Genomic DNA, 16,862 nt, shown 5'->3' with positions numbered 1-16,862 from the left:
ATTGCCTCGAGCAGGAGATGCTCTAGAAGTATTACTTAGCAGATCAAAGATGTGCAGAGTCCTTGCTACATAGGAGAGAGGGGCTCTATGTAACGGAGGGGGGGACTGCTGAGGACATGGGCATTGCAAGATACATTGAAGGACTCGGGGCACTCCGTGATACAACCTGGCATAAAGGCATATTTACATATAAATTTGCATTTTACAATTTACAAATTTACAATTTACAATTTACAAATTTATATGTAAATATGCCTCTGGGAAATGAAGATGATGGGTGGCTGGCATCTCACCAGAATGGTGTTTTGCAGCACATGCAGTAGCCATAAAAGCAACATTTTTGCAGTTGTTGGTTTATTAAAGTGTAAAAACAGGTGCAGGAGATCTGGGGCCTGCTGAAAACCCCCTAACAATGACCCTGGCTGAGGACTAGTTAAATTGGGATAAGAATTCCTCACACAGGTCACATTCACACCATGTATTTCAAACACTGTGATACCACTTTAAACAATCATGGCTACCCACAAAGAATTCTGGGAGGTGTGGTTTGTTAAGTGTGATGTGAGTTGTTAGAAGGCCCTCCAGACCCCTCCTAGAGCTACAACTCCCAGAGTTTCTTGGAAAGAGGGAATGACTCTTGGTAGCTCTACAAAGGGAATAAGGAGGTCCCCTAACAACTTTCAGCATGCTTAACAAACTATAGTTCCCAGAATTATTGGGCGAATATCAGGCTTTTTATGAGTGCTTTAAATGAATGGTTTGACCATGGTCATAATGTTTTCTCACCACTTTGATCACTGTTCACCTGCTTTCCTTTTTGCCTTCTTATTTGCCTTATCTGCCCACATCTTATCCATGCCACCCTGCCCACTGGCCTCCCAGTTCACGAAGCAAGTTGCCCAGTTTCTCCCATCTTGCCTGTCACCTTCTTCCCATTTCATAGATGCAAGAAACCTTTCGTTTTATTTTTCGCTCTGCACTCATTACTAGAAAACAACTTTTTATGATACTGACTATGAAAGCATTTCCCAAACATGGTGCCCTCCAGCTGTTTTGGGCTGCAACTCCCACCAGGTCAGAAGACCATCATCCCCAAGCTGTAATAATAATTTTAAAAAGTCAGCTTGCAGTTGTAAGAGTACCATCTATCCAGGCTCCAGCAACATTGAGAAAGGCAGCTTGCAGCCCATGCAACAGGAAGACAGTTTTCAAAATGGCAGGCCTTTTCAAGTAGGTTAATGGGAACATTGTTTTCAGACTCCATATGTTTCAGTGATCTAAATAGGCCCAGATTCTGGCGCTGCCAACCCATGGAAATACAGAGGGTGTGGTGGGAGTTTGAGTTCTGCCATGTTCATTTTCCTCACACAACTGAACAGTTTGCTTCTCCCCACTCCCACTTCATGAGACAATGAGATAATACTAGATAGCTAATAAGGAACTTGGATACTGAAACAAAAAACTGTCTAGCTGTAATAATAGTATAGATAAGCAGGGATCCTGAGGGCTCCATACAGGCTTCCCCGTTTATACCACAGCTTCAGATGCTTTCTGGAAAATATCTTCTGGAAGAACCCACCAGATTGCCATCCAATGCAGCTCAAGGTGTTTATACAAGCACTTCCCTTAAGTATGCAGTGGATTCTCACTGGCAGTCCTTACAATGCCCTATAACAAAGCAGGGCATTCAGATTATCCCCACAGTGAAGAAATTTATGTTTGTGGTGGAGCTGAGATTTGAACCAGTGGCTTCCTACCACCCAACCGCCATTTAGATCAATGGAAATCACAGAGGCCACACAGGGGAGTATCTTCACAACTGGACTGCCTGTGTGGGTCTCCCACTCCTCTCCACTCGCAGTTTAGTTCCTTGAATGTTACCTCCCAAGTGACGGTGGGAAGCATCTTCAGGCATGCTTGCTGACTGTAAGCCAGGAATGGGGAACCTGTGGCCCTCCAGATGTTTTTGAACTCCAGCTCCGGTCAGCCCCAGCAAGCATGGCCAGGAGTCGGATATTATGGGAGTTGGATTCCAACAACGTCCCCAACTCTACTATTAAGGGCAAATGAAAACTGAATTGGACAGATTCCAAAAATGCTTTCCCACAAGTTGTAGAAGAAGCTATAGAGGAAGTATTTACAGTGGTGACTGCATGGGTTGGAATCCTCTTTCCAGACAGAGGGAAAAGAAGACCTATACGTAACGTTTTATCTGGCCTCCTAAATCTCAGGATCTCAAGTTGAACACCCACAACAGAAACAAGCTACACCATACAGTGTTAGACCCTGGACGATATATAAATACCGTTTCTAGGCTAAACACAGAGTTTGGGGAGAGACATCACAATTCAGGGTAAAGGGGAAGAAGCCTCTCTTGCTGGCACAGTCTAGTGAAAGGAGACTAGCAAAGAGTAAAAAAGAAGCATTTGGTGAGGAAGGGATATGAGTTCTGAACTACAACACAGCATCAAGGAAACTAAATCTGAAACTTGGAAATCCTGACCACACAGATAGTATAGATAGTACCTCTGAACCTCCTCATCCCTACAGGCCTCCGAAACAACAGGCAGGCAGGGGATATACCTGGAAAAAGAAGTTCGCATTAAATGTGGCAGGTCTGAATTGCTGGGAGGTCCAGCAAGAAATGACAAGCTAGCATTCCCCGATGATAATTTTAAAGTCCAGCATTCCCAGTGCTACAGATTTTGCTGCTTTCCTTTTTAAAGGGATTGTTTCATCGGTGGTGCCACAACTCCAGGATTCCCTCTCCAAGGACATCCAGCGGACACCTTCTTGATGCATTTACAGAGAAGCTGTCGAAATGCTTTTATGTACACAGGCATTTTGTCGTTTTAATTCACTTGCCTCGCCGCTCACCCTGCTGCTCCCTTTCAGTGTTGGTTTTATTGATTGTCTGGCTGCTATTCCTAACTGATTTGTTTTACCAAAAATGCCAGAGGGTGCACGTGCAGAAAGACGGCCCACGGACTATATTAAATAAACAAATAAATAATAAATTAAGTTTGCCAGTTCGGGTTCAGGCTGGGGCCTCTGCCAAAGCATGAGAAACAATGGGCTGGATCCAAACTTAGTCATGTTTAGAGGAGATGCACGGAAATAAATGGCACTTAAGTCCCATTCTCCATAATGTTTCATTGGACAAGACGTGCAAGCAGGGCATGAGGAGAAATCATTTAAGTCAAATGTACAAATAATAAGTTGATCATGTAGCCACAAAGTAAGCAACACCACCAGTCTAATTTGTTTTTTGTTATATTTTTCCTTATCCCCTTCTGTTTTGCACAATACAGTGGTACCTCGCAAGACGAATGCCTCGTAAGACGAAAAACTCGCAAGACGAAAGAGTTTTTTGTTTTTTGAGTTGCTTCGCAAGACGAATTTCCCTATGGGCTTGCTTCGCAAGACGAAAACGTCTTGCAAATTTGTTTCCTTTTTCTTAAAACCGTTAATACCCAGGGTGCATTGCTTGAAGAGGTGCAGTTGCGACTTGACTTCGAGGAGCAACTCATAGCACGCGGTGTGGTAGCCTTTTTTGAGGTTTTTGAAGACTTTGGTGATTTTCGCAAGACGAAAAAACTTGCAGAACGAATTAATTTCGTCTTGCGAGGCACCACTGTATATTGCCTGATTTAGATCTGCCCCCAGCTGAAATACTTTCCTATCCTATTTTACTCTCGTTCTATTGTCTGTTGAAAACTTTTAGATTTGAAGTCCCGTAGGGCAGCAACCTGGCTTGGTGGTGGTGTTTTGTTCTTGTGCTACTATTAGCAACCTCCTACCTGGTATTGTTTGGGACTTCTAAGAAACAAACAAAAAGAATCAGTGAGGTTTTGACATCCGGGATAAAAATCAGTGCAGTTTGGAAAGGCTGAGCCCACGATCTTGATTCAAAATGGCCTCCAGTTGTATCCAAACATAGATGCAAATCTGCTCCTCAGTCCCAAGAACCATCATGGAAAAGTTGGTTATAGTATCTTTAAGAGGTATACGGATGCAGATTTTAAGCAGGGATGGTCAAATAGCAGCTTGCAGACTGGATCCGAGATCCATCAAGTGGTCCAAGCTGAGTCAGAACAAACAGCCCACTGTTCAAACAAGTGTTTTGAACACTTGTTTAAAAAAGGTCAGGCAGGGCAAGTCTGTTTCCAAAAATATGAGGACCTACCCTCAGCAGGCCACTCCCACTTTGTACAATGCAAAGTGAAGAACCACACAGCACAAATAATAGGCTTAGTCAATTGTTACTTTGGACAAGAAACTCTCTGTAACCTCCAAAGTGACTGACTTATGCTTTCTACTTACACGAGGGAGCATTTAGCAGAACTGTGGGTTTTATAAAGGCTTCTGCTCACCTTCCAGGAGACACAGAGCAAAAATAAACAGCAGCAGAATCGCAGCACAATTAAAGCACATTGAACCATTACTTTATCTCTCTCTCTCTCTATATATATATATACAGCAGGTGTGGGAGGGGGTGGCATATGGTTTTCCCACCTTTCAAGATCCACAAGTTTCCCAAATATTCTGAGCCTCATAAGAACAGACACCCAAAAATCCCCACAGAGATGAAACACCCACAGGAGAGCTAAAAAGATACACCTGCAAAGACCGGCTTCAAAGTCAGGTGGGATCCAGGACACAGAATGAGTTATGGGGACAGGCTTGTCATCCATCAGCGCTTTGATGGATATATATATCTAAAAGCAAAACAATCCCCCACCCACCACACTAGCAGCACCAAGGCTGACATGAGCTACTATTAGCCTGACACAGGAACAGATTTATAGCTCTGGCGATCCATCTTTCCTTGCACATTACTTTTTATGATCGACAAGGAGTGGTTGTATTATGTGTAACGCTTATTTTAAAGCCTTTAAATCATATCCCACTAGATATGGCATCACTCTCCAGTAATGCCCACCCCCCCCACTCCCACCCCCACTGCCACTGCCACCCCGATTGAAGCCTGCTTGGGAAAAATTTCCCCTGGCAGTGACTGCCTCAGCAAAATTCTGGCTTTCTCTTTGTTTCTGTGCTATGAGATCTCAGCTCTTACTGGGTAAAACACCCACAGGGACACATGAACATCCCCAAACCAGTCTCTTGTCGTCTCTCCCATTCTATCTTTAATCTGTATTTATGGATTATTTAATTTTTTTAATGCTATTGCTTTTATATCCCTCCCTTTCCTCCAAAGAGCTCAAGATGGCATACATAGTTCTCCTCCTCCCCATTCTATCCTCACAACAACCCTGTGGGGTAGGTTGGCCTGAGAGTGAGTAATGTGGGATGCAATCGGATTTTCGGCGTTTCAAAGGATAGAGAGAGGGCAAAATGTGTGGCAGCAGTAGGAGCAGAATGTCATATAGGTGAGGATGAATTGAAGGGGATTTGAGGGGTTCACAAGCCACATTGAGCTAAGATATGGATGGGCCCTAATATTCTGCAGTGGATCCTACCCCACTCCGCCCCCCGGGACATAACATCGCAGATTAATTCTTACTTAAACTCCTGTAAACCTTGACCAGAATATACATTACATTTAAAGGCCTTATTAAAAACCCATCTCCCCACTGACCTCAGGGCTATGTTTATTACTCAACTTTAACAGGTCACAGATAAGAATAGCTGTGACAGCGTTCTTTGGAGGAGAATGAATCTACAAGCAAGAGATGACAACAGGCGGACAAGAAAGAGTCTGAGCTGGTTGGAAGATGACTCTGGAAGAGGAAGAATTAAGAAGCAGGACAGAACTGGCTCCTGCAGGAAGAAATATGTGCTGATATTTGTACACACGCACACCAACCAATCTCCCTAAGGAGGTGCATCTGCGTAAGCAGATTTATGCTCACAGATCCCTTGCTGAATCAGGAGCAGTAGGCATAAATCAGGTGTGCACCTCGATATATGTACCTGAATGAGGTTGCAGCATTGGTGAGGAACTTGTGGCCCTCCAAATGTTGCTGGACTACAACTCCCATCATCCTTGACTACCAATCATTCTGGCTGAAGAGGCTGATGGGAGTTAGGAGTCCAGTGACATCTGAAGAGCCACAGGTTCCCCACCCTGGGATATGAACTATATGGCTCTGAATGGGACTCTTACGAAAGTTCAAATGTGCATCCCCACCAATGATCTCAAGCAACTACTCACACAATGGCATCTTGCACAGGTCCTATTGGTGTTAAGTTCTTGGGAGAACCGCAGTAGGTCAGACTGTGCCATATGCTAGATTGCATTGCTAGCAGCCCCTCTCTATGTTCCCATTCTGCTTATGAGCAATAAACTTCTCTAGCCAGCAACCAGGTCCCACGAGTCTCCAGGTCTTAAAACAGGAGACAGCTAGCAAATTATTTTAATAAAAAGGGGTGGGGAGAACTGGAAGGATGAATGCAGTTTAATGCTTTCACCCAGAAATGAAGGTAGGGAAACACTGTGCAGCCCAGAAGGCTGGAGTAATGGACAGGAACCCAACTTTTTCTGCTTTTATCACTTTGCAAACCCCTATCTACCTTGATGGAACTAAATCGACATCAGCCTATTTTGCCTCAGGCTCAATTCTGCCCTTTTCTAGTAGCAGATGGCAGGTTTAGAAAGGCTATCTGCTACTTCATAAAATCACAGCATTGTTTGTTTTAGAATTGCTCTTTGTTTCTTTGTGTGCATGCCCTGTTTCCTAGATTCCTTCATGCTTGCTTTGCTGCTTTGTTTGCACTGTGCAGGGTCAATGATAGATATTGTCTACACCTTGCTGGAGAAGATAGTGCTTTGTTTGTACCTCACAAAGCGATAACAAATTAAAGACATTACATTACTACTGCTCTTGCTAGGCTTTTGGTGGTGGCTGGGGGAGTAATTAAAACATGTGGGTCCTGAACAGCACCAAATCTGCGAGACATTAGAGCTCCAAAGAACAATACTAGCCTCTACTTTGTAGTGGACCAGCCTCCTATTTAGCAACTCATCTGCAGGTGACCAGAAATTCCACATAGGTGACTGAGTGGGTTGGTGCAGGAGGGACAGGTCATTTCATCCCTCCTCTATCCATCCTTTCGGGAGAAGACTCATTGTTTACGAGCCTGCTAAGATGCTGCCTTTCTATGCTGATTGCCAACACAAGCTACCAGTCTCTTAGCAAGATAATTTGTGGTCCCATTTCCAAGGCTGTTCCATATTTTAAAATGAAAGTTTTATAGATCACATAGAATTGTTCATCTGGCAGAACATGTATAAAACAAGGAAGGGAAATGGGGTATATTCTGGGAAACCCAAAAGGATGTGTCGCATGCCAATCCATCCAAATGCGTCTTCAGTATAAACCATAGCAGCTTGCTTGTCCTGTAAACAGTATCCCAAAGGAAACAGAAAGCTTACAAGCATTCTACAACTGCCCATAGCTTTATCCGAGGACTGAATTACACTTTAGTTTTGACATTTTGTAAAACCAGATGCCAAGTCATACAAAAAAGATTGTGTGTGTCTGTCAAGCAAGAGCAGGTGAAAGGGACATCATGGGGCGGGGGGGACCGCTACTGAATGGATACCAGAAATAGCAGGATGACACAGGGTCCCAGTATGCCAATGTTTCAAAATGAAGAGCAAGCAGCAGTCTTTCAGTACACAGATTTCTTTCTATCACCTCTGCTACCTGGAAAGTTATAAAATCTCAACCATGTCGGTTCACTGCTAGCACTGAACATTGTGCAGCCAGGGAACAGATGATTATAAACCCGCATAAAACAACAAAGGAGCATAAACTATCAGATCATAAGTAAGCAAAGACACCCCTCAATCAGCAGTCTTTTCTCCCACAGCCAAAATGGTAAGGGGAGGGGGCTGTCTCTTTGGCGCCACATACACAATCACAACCTTCAGGTTAATTTAAGGCAGAATACCTACCACCATAACCTTATAATGTTGCTTAGAGTCACACTTTATAAGCATGATCTGAAAGAGAGGGAGGGGGGGATCCTCTCCTATTCCCCACTGTGTTCATCAAAATGGAACAGCAGCTCATCAACAGGTCTGATAATCAAGATGTTTCTCTTCCTTAATTTATAACTAGTATCTTGTAAACTTTGACTTGACCTTGCGTTTGGCACTGCCTAGCGAAGTGCTCAGCCCAGCGCAGCTTCATGCAGCCTCACAGTTTAGGGGACTTAGAACAATAAAACAGTGAGATAAAACAATAAATTAAAACAACAAAATGAAGCACTAAACGGAGTTAAGAAATAAAATGAAAGAGAGGATAAAAACAAATGCTAAGGGTTGGTTACAGAGCAGAAACTTGCCTTCGAGTTGGCCTTACAGCTCAAAACTCCGCTTCAAGCATTCAGCAGTGCACCAACATCTGAAGTGTATTTAATTTGAGACACACACCAGGAGAAACTGACTGCTTGCATTACCTGGTTGGCAGTTTCTAGAAGATCAGCCTGAATTGTATATGTCTTGTTTATGTGGAATTTTTCTAGGTTTGACTTGGGTTAAAGCTGATCAAGGCTGCAATCCTAGACACACTTGAAGCTCCACTTCTCAAACCACACACATGGGGTACCTGTGGTCATCTGGATGTTGTTGGTCCCCAATTTCCCTTAGCCTCAGTCAACAAGGCGAAGGATGGGAATCAGAGTCCAACAGCATCTGCACAGCCACAGGTTCCCCACCACTGTGCCAAGTAAACATGTTTAGGTTTGTGCTGCAAGTTTTATAGTGACACAGTAAGTGATCATGTAAACCGCAAAATGCAGTTATTCATGACCTAAAAAGAAAAATGCACTCAGGTACAATAAACCAGTACATTTCCTCTCACCGGCTGCCAGACAACCACTTGAGAAATATTGCTTGTCTCCTTAAACATGCTGATGCACCGGAAGGATATAAAGCTGCTGAGATGCCAAACCTTTCACCAGTCCCTTCGCTCCCCTTCCTTCCCTGCCTACTGTTGATAGAACTGAAGTCCTACTTATTACACCAGACAGGAGAGGAGAGTGGGCTAAAAGGCCAGTGCAGGATCAATGTGAGGAATATAGTCAAAAGAGGAGATTAGATACCAAAGAGGATTAGATAAATTTATGGAGTATACAGCTATCAATGTCTGCTAGCCCCACAAAAGCTATGTTCTACCTCCACTGTCGAAGACAGTATGCTTCTAAATATGTTGTTGGGGATCACCAGTGGGAAGAGTGCTGTTGTTAATCAGGTTTCCCACAGGCATCTAGTTGGTCACTGTTGGAAAAGGATGCCGGACAATATCAGCCACTGACCTGATCCAGCAAGATTCTTATGTCCTGGGGGTTATAGCCAAAGTAGCACTAAGTTGCTGGTTTCATCAATGCTAGGATTTCTCAGTGCACAACAGAACATTCTCCCTCTCTCTTCCCTAGTCCTGAATCTATTATGAGTTTTCCCTAGCCCTGGATAGCAGATTTGGGTAGAGGGGACATGCAGGGGTAATGCTGGGACAGAGAGGGAGAGACAGGGGAAGTCTAATTGAACTAGTGGCGATTCTTGCAAATGCACAGCTAATTAGTTGAGCACCGCCTTTAATGTTTAAACGCAACAGGATCTCTGGGCTGCATTGTGGCAACTCCAGGTTGCTGTATGGAAGCAAGTGTCATGTAACAATGAAAGGCAGCCTTTTATCTAACAATGAACCTGGTAGCTATAGGTGACAAGTAGTTCTCTGAAGGCCAGTGAGCGAGTTGGTCGTTCCAGCCAGTCTGCTTAGAAGGCCATGTTTTTACTAGCCTGCTAAGCAGCCACTAGTCTACATTTCCATACTAGCCTCAGAAGGCAGGAATGTGCTTCCCCTTTTCTATGGAAATGCAGGCTATTAGTCTCTTCTCAGGATAGTGAACAATTATTATTTTTTGAAGGCTAGTAACTTTTGTGGGTTTCCTTTCAAGGCTGCATAAGGGGTCTTGCACCTTGCAAAAGTGGAAGGTTACTGGAAATTTTTTTTTTTAATCAAAAATTGCATTGGTAGTAATATAAGTGAGGAGCTGGATTGCACCCAATGGCCAGACTCACCCAAATAACATTAGAAAGAAAAGGCTCTTCCTACATGCACGCCAAGAGCCTTTGGGCAGTCAGGTTGTTTCCTGACTGAACACAAGTAAGAGCTGTGCATGCATAAGGCCCTTTCTTGCTTGGCCAGTGGGCACAATCCCAGACTCTCTCATATGTTCAGTGCTGTACATGTGGCATGTGTAAACATAGCTCACTATCTTCCTGTTATAATGATTTACAACTTCTCAGAGTTCTTAAGACTGAATGTGTGTCCTGTAAACTCTTTGAGCTGTGTACATGCCATACATTTAAAGCACATCCCCCACCCACCCCAAAAATCCTGGGAAATGCAGCTTACCCTTCACATTGCTACAACTTGCCAGAACCCTTAAGAAACTACAGTTCCCAGGATTGCTTGAGGATTGGGATGTGCTTTAAATGCCTTGGTCTTGAGCTAAGGAGAGAGGTAATGTGAATCTCTGATGGAGGGCTGCAGGGGCAAACTGCCTAGAAAAGCACAATCAATCAAGCCAGGCTGCTTACAAATGTTTCAATATTTCAGATGAGAACAGGACACACTCATATCGTTGTTAACACTCACCCACCCTTCTGCATATTGCTAAGAGTTCCTTCTTCCTCTCTTATCTTTTTTACCTTGGAATTGCCCATCTGACACTGATTTAAGAAGATGGAGGAAGTTTCTCATTTTGGTTAAAGATATACTAGAAAACTTTGAGTTCTCTCTCCTATGATTCTCAAAAAGAACTAAAGTGCACTGGAGAGCACCTTCCTGTCTATGTATGCACCCTGGAGTAACTATACATGCCCCAGTTCAAAGATTTAATGGTTAGAGACCAGGGTACAGGCAGCAAGCTTGAGAAATTGCAAATGGACCTTCTCAGACATTTTAAAAAATGCAGTTTAGTACACCATGTTTTTAATAAGTCATCCGTAAAATCAACTCCCATCATTCTTCACCACTGACCTTGCTGGCATGGGCTAATGTAATATCTCTGCCCAACCTTTTGCTCAAACCCACAACCCTGAGATTAAGAGTCTACTGCTCTACTGACTGAGCTAACCCTTCAGGTTCTGCTGAAGAGAACTGCTGATTTCTGAACCAACCAGCTGGTCATTTCTAATCAGTTGACAAACGTACCTGTCAATTAATATGGTTGTGTACAATTCTGAGGAGAACTAGACTCGCACATCTCCTTAGAGAAGTTCTACAAAATAGGTCCTGCATCTTGGGGTGCTATTTCCCCCCCCCCTATCTCTAAGATCATTAGAGCAGTTTGATTTGCAGAGACAGAGCATGTGAACAGGAAAAGCTTCATGATAGCCATCTTCAAATACCTAAAGGGCTGTCACATGGAAGATGGAGCTAGCTTGTTTTCTCCTGTTCTGGAGGGTAGGACCTGAACTTCAAGTTACAAGAAAGGAGATTCCCACTAAATGTCAAGAAGAACTTTCTGATGGGAAGAGCTGTTCGACGGTGGAGCTGACTCCCTTTGGAGGTGGCGGCCTCCCCTTCATTGAAAGGTTTTTAGCAGAGGTTGGATGGCCATCTCTCATGGATGATCTAGTTGTGCAGGGGGCTGGACTAGATGACCCCTGGTTCCAGTCCAACTTGTCCAATTCTATGAACAACCTTGCGAGGTAGGTTCACTCTTTATACCTAAAGCAACCTTATGCTGTATATAATTTGGAAAGGTGGGGGGAGGCAAAAATGGGGGGCAGAGGACCATGGTGAAAACATGTTCCATTGAAGGTGGGTGGGGGTCACCCTAGGAGTAAAAGAGGAGAAGCCTGGATTTAACTTCCTCCCACTAGAATGGGGCTGGGAGGAAGAGGGATGAAGGGTCTATGGGCGCTCCAAAGGGTGGATGGAATGGGGGGGGGTCTTTTGCCCATACATGGGCATGGGCGGAGCCCTCCTAGGGAAGGGCGGGGCTCGGCCGGCAGGAGGCGGGGCCAGATTAGCATATCGCGTCCAGGCCCCGCCCCTTTCTCCTCAGCGGCTCCTCTCACCTGCTCAGCACGACGATGGCCAACACCAGCAGGAAGGCGCCCGCGAAGAGACGCCGCCGCCGGCGCCCCCCGCAGCTCCACATGCTTTGGAGGCGGCCCGGCGCAGCCCCGGCTCCGTTACCAGGGACTCCGACTCTCGCTACCATTGGCGGCGCCGTTACCAACACGGGCGCCTCCCATTGGAGGGAGGGAGGCACCTTCGCTCGGTCGTCGTTGGCCGCCGCCGAAGCGCCGAGAGCGGAGGGCGGGAGCGTCGGCCCGGTCCCTCCAGGCGATTGGCCGGTGTCGCGCCGCGGGAGGCGGGACCAGTCTATCGTTCCTGATTGGGCGGGCGTTCCCCCGTCGATCATGCTTCGCTCTCTGCATTCTAAGGCACCCGCTCTCCCACCTGTTCCCCCTCGCGAGCGCCTTAGGCTGGCGAGGTGCCATGCCGTGCAAAAAGCAAAGGGGCGGGGGGGGGCAGAAAGCAATGCTGGAGCTCTGCACATGCTCAGAGGCTGGGCGATCCTGGGCAGCCGGCTTGCCCGTTGGCAGCTGGCCGCCTGCACGCTCAGAAGTGGAGCTGGACTGATCAGGTCACTCTCCCTTAGGGATAGCTGCCGGAGTGCACTTTGCACATGCTCAAAGGCTCCGTGCACCTGGGCAGTTGTCTGCCAACATGCTGGACTGAGCAGGTTCGTCTCCCTTTGGGCGGGTGCTGCAGTGCACTCTGTATGAAGCTGCGGGTGCCTGGGCAGCTGCCTGCCCTTTGGCAGATGGTTGCTAGCACGGTTCAGAAGTTGGGTTGGAGCAGGCGACTCTCCCCTGGGATCGGTTGCAGCGGTGCATTTTTCACCTGCTTGGGGAACATGGGCCCGACTGGAGAGGGCGACTTTTCATTCCGGTGGTTGCAGGAGTGCACTCTGTACAGGCTCAGCAGCACCCTCTTTATCAACACCGTCAACGCAGTCCTGCTAAACAGGTTTATTAAGGCAGAGCTCTGAGGGACATACACACCTGGGTGACTCAACAGAATTGACTGATAAGCTTTTCTTGGATAAGTCAGGAAATTGCAAGCGAGGGGCTGGGATGTAGTCCTCCAGAAACAAAGCTTCATGCACACAGAAAGCTAGCATAGAAACCCTCAACGTTATCTGCTAGATTTCTCCATGTACAGAGTATTTTATGCGAGTGTGTGTGGATTCGGGCATATGCACAGGGAAAACATTCAGATATGCAAACCCTTAGCTCCAGTCTGAAACCCTATCTTATCAGAAAAGCTGCTGCTGCTTGATTTCCTGTGTTGCTACTGAGTAATCTTAGACTCTGAACTTAATAGTACATCCCATCCCTGCCTTTTTGAGATGTTTCCTAGTTCACCTCAAAGTATGGTAAACCAACTCTGCTGCATTTGGGGCCCTGAATTTTTGACCCCAATCCTCGCTTGTTGGCAATACTGTTGATTTCTTCTATTTAAACAAAGTACAGTGGTACCTCAGGTTAAGAACTTAATTAGTTCCGGAGGTCCGTTCTTAACCTGAAACTGTTCTTAACCTGAAGCACCACTTTAGCTAATGGGGCCTCCTGCTGCCCCCGTGCCGCCAGAGCATGATTTCTGTTCTCATCCTGAAGCAAAGTTCTTAACCTGAAGCACTATTTCTGGGTAAGCGGAGTCTGTAACCTGAAGTGTCTGTAACCCGAGGTACCACTGTAATCCCTGCTACGTAGGAAGTGTACAGTACTTAGGATGGCAGGCCCTTTGGTTATCCTGCCAGAATTAAGAACAAAGGTAAGGTAAAGGTAAAGGACCCCTGGATGGTTAAGTCCAGTCAGAGGCAACTATGGGGCATGACGCTTATCTTGCTTTTCAGGCCAAAGGAACTGGCATTTATCAGAATATAAGGAGAGCCCTAGCTGGATCAGCACAATGGTCCATCTAGTCCAGCATCCTCTTCTCACAGTGGACCAACAGATGCCAGTGGAAAAACGGCAAGCAAGGCCAGAGCTCAATAGCACTCTCCCTGCCTGTGGTTTCCAGCAACTGCCATGCAGAAACATTCCTGCTTCTGACTATGGAGAAAGAGCCTAGCCATCATGACAAGTAGTCATCAATTTCTCTCTCCATCAATTTGCCCAGACACACACACACACACATACACACTCCCTGGCTCTTTAGAGCCCATCGACTTCCTTCCCTCCCGCCTCATGGCTTTCAAAATTAACCTTTATATCATTGCGTTTTGTACATTTTCTAATTCTAATTACACTCATTACAAAAGTCTTCAGACAACCCTGCTAGTGATGTTAATTGCTTACAATAATCTTTCAGATATCGTATAAATTAACTCCAGTCCTTTTGGAATACTTGATCTTGCTGGTTTCGGATTTTTCCTGTCAGCTTCGCCAGTTTTGCAAAGTCCATCATCTTCATCTGCCACTCTTCTTTCACTGGTACCTCCTGTTGTTTCCATTTTTGGGCCAAGAGAATTACTGCTGCAGTTGTTGCATACATAAACAGGTTTTTATCTTCCCTTGGTATCTCTTCACCCACTATACCCAATAAAAAGGCTTCTGGCTTTTTAACAAAAGTATTTTTAAACATTTTCTTTAACTCATTATGTATCATTTCCCAGAAAGCCTTTACCTCTTTACAAGTCCACCACACTTTACCTCTTTGCATTCCAGCACTCATTACTGTATTTTTCGCTCCATAAGACACACCTAGCTTTTAGAGGAGGAAAACAAGAAAACAAATATTCTCAACGAAACAGTGGATGTATGATTTTTGTGGTTCATGCTGTGGCCACAGACATGTGATCTGATGGTGAATTTGGGGTGACCCAATGCAAAAAACCTGAGGATCCATGTGGATCTGTGCTTTGATCCCATGTTTTGTGCCATTGCGGCCCCACACAACAGTGGGTGCGTGTTTTTTTGGTGCACGCTGTAGCCATGGACATGCTATGTGATCTGATGTTGAATTTGGGGTGACCCAATGCACAAATCCTGAGGATCCATGGGCTTTTACCTCCCCTCTCACAGGCAGCCTCCGCTAGTGTCCCTTATCTCTCTTTCGATCCCACTGATCAGCTGTTTCCTTCCAACACTCCCTTCCCTCGTTTGCCTTCATGTCTTTTCCTTAGCTGGAGCAGTTTTTTGCTCCTCTTCTTCTAATTTCTCTCCTTATTGCTTTAGTCTTCCTGTCCCCCCCCCCCTTGGCAAGTTTGCTGTCTTTACATCCCCCCTCCCAGGCAGCCTCCTTTATCTCTAGCATCCCTTATCTCTCTCCCCAATCAGCAAACAATCAGCAGCTTTGTTTCCACACCCACTTCCCTCTTTCAAAAAATAAGAGCACGATCTGCTTTTTGCCCCTGGGCAATTCGGCTCCAGGAACCATGCATTTGCTCCATAAGATGCACAGACATTTCCCCTTACTTTTTAGGAAGGAAAAAAAGTGTGTCTTATGAAGTGGAAAACACAGTAGTTATTGTCTTCTACACAATTTGCTCGGCTTTTTAAAGCCATCCACTTTCATGGCCATCCCTGCCTCCTGTGGGAGGGAATTCCACAGTTTAACTATGTGTTGCGTCAAGAAGCACTTAATTTTATGTGCCTTGAATCTTCCAGCGTTCAGCTTCATGGGATGTCTCCCGAGTTCCAGGAAGAAAAAACCTTTTCACTATCCGCTTCCTTCATGCCGTGCATAATTTTATGAACTTCTGTCATGTCACCTCTTGCCCAAATTTTCTCTATACTAAAAAGTCTCAGACGCTGCAACCTGGCCTCTTAAGGGAGTCACTTAAGGTTGTAAAACTCTCTTTCTTGCAGTGGCGTAGTGTGGGTTGTCAGCACCCGGGGCAAGGCAAGTAATTTGCGCCCCCTAACCTGTGGATTTTAGCAGGGGGCAGAGAGCTGCGAGTGCGAGCGCGCGCCCCCAGATGTTGCGCCCGGTGCGGCCGGCCCCTCCTGCACCCCCACGCTACGCCACTGCTTTCTTGTACAGAGCTCTTCTCCAGACTCTCTGAGTGTCTAGAGAAGCTATTTGGGGATATACCCTGCAATGGCAACAAGGTAGGAAGTTTGGCGTGGCCAGTTCCGCAGTTGGGAATGGACTGTTGTGGGATGCAATGGTGCTGTCCTAAGGCAGCCATTCCAGAAATGAAGACAGAGCAGGGAGATTTTTAGGTCCTGAAAATATTCAAGGCATAGGCTTGTGACACAAACCAGAGACCCACTCATGGACCCACTTCCAGGGAAAGGTGTTGCCCATAAGTAAGTTGGGGGATTTCTTTCTTTTTATTTTTTGCAGTGGCCCAACTGTCAGTTGGAAGGCACTGGAATGATTTGGACAGTAAGATGCTGGAATGTTTGTACCTGAAAATCTAGGAGGTCACTTTAACAGGGAGATTAACTAACCAGATACAGATCCTACGGAATCAAAAGGCAAAGGTCACATTTTATACCATTTGGCAGTGTTTTATTGCACATATAGCTGATAAGGAGCATGACCCTCAGCCGCCATCCTTAGGTCGCTTTGGGACACTCCTACGTGAGACACACGACCAATAAATAGCAGCAAACAATGGTTTTGGTTTGGTTCTCTGTTTGTATCTCGCTTTCCCAGCAACAAACACATGCCTGCATTGCAGGAGGTTGGAGTAGATGAGCCTTGGTACCTTCCAACTCTTATGAAGATGAAAGAGAAGTGTAAATCCTTGTTCCTTTGTAAATATAATGATGCAAAGGAATATAAGCAGTTGGACGTAACCAGGAGAAAGCCAATACGCCATGCTGCTTTCTTTTTGCTGATCTGTTTGTATAT

The 16,862-nt window shown here is 45.5% G+C and overlaps 1 protein-coding gene across 2 annotated transcripts in view; it reads right to left on the bottom strand.

Moving 5' to 3' along the window:
• Window positions 1–12,444, bottom strand: part of GLB1L2 (galactosidase beta 1 like 2) — a 65,596-nt gene extending 53,152 nt beyond the window's left edge. Inside the window, exons 1-2 of one of the 2 annotated variants that reach the window (XM_083588573.1) lie at window positions 12,062–12,444; window positions 2,527–2,583 (exon numbers count right to left, since the gene is read on the bottom strand). In XM_083588573.1, the coding sequence (XP_083444699.1) occupies window positions 2,527–2,583; window positions 12,062–12,411 (407 nt within the window). In that variant the 5' untranslated portion in view covers window positions 12,412–12,444. The remainder of the gene's footprint in view (window positions 1–2,526; window positions 2,584–12,061) is intronic. The other variant, XM_083588574.1, reaches the window with a different exon arrangement.
• Between the last annotated feature and the right edge of the window lie 4,418 nt (window positions 12,445–16,862).

This window comes from Podarcis filfolensis (genome assembly GCF_964270895.1).
Source record: "Podarcis filfolensis genome assembly, chromosome: 15".
NCBI lineage: Eukaryota > Metazoa > Chordata > Lepidosauria > Squamata > Lacertidae > Podarcis > Podarcis filfolensis.
The sequence above is the reverse complement of the archived record's forward strand: the minus strand, read 5'-3'. Positions and strand labels throughout refer to the sequence as shown.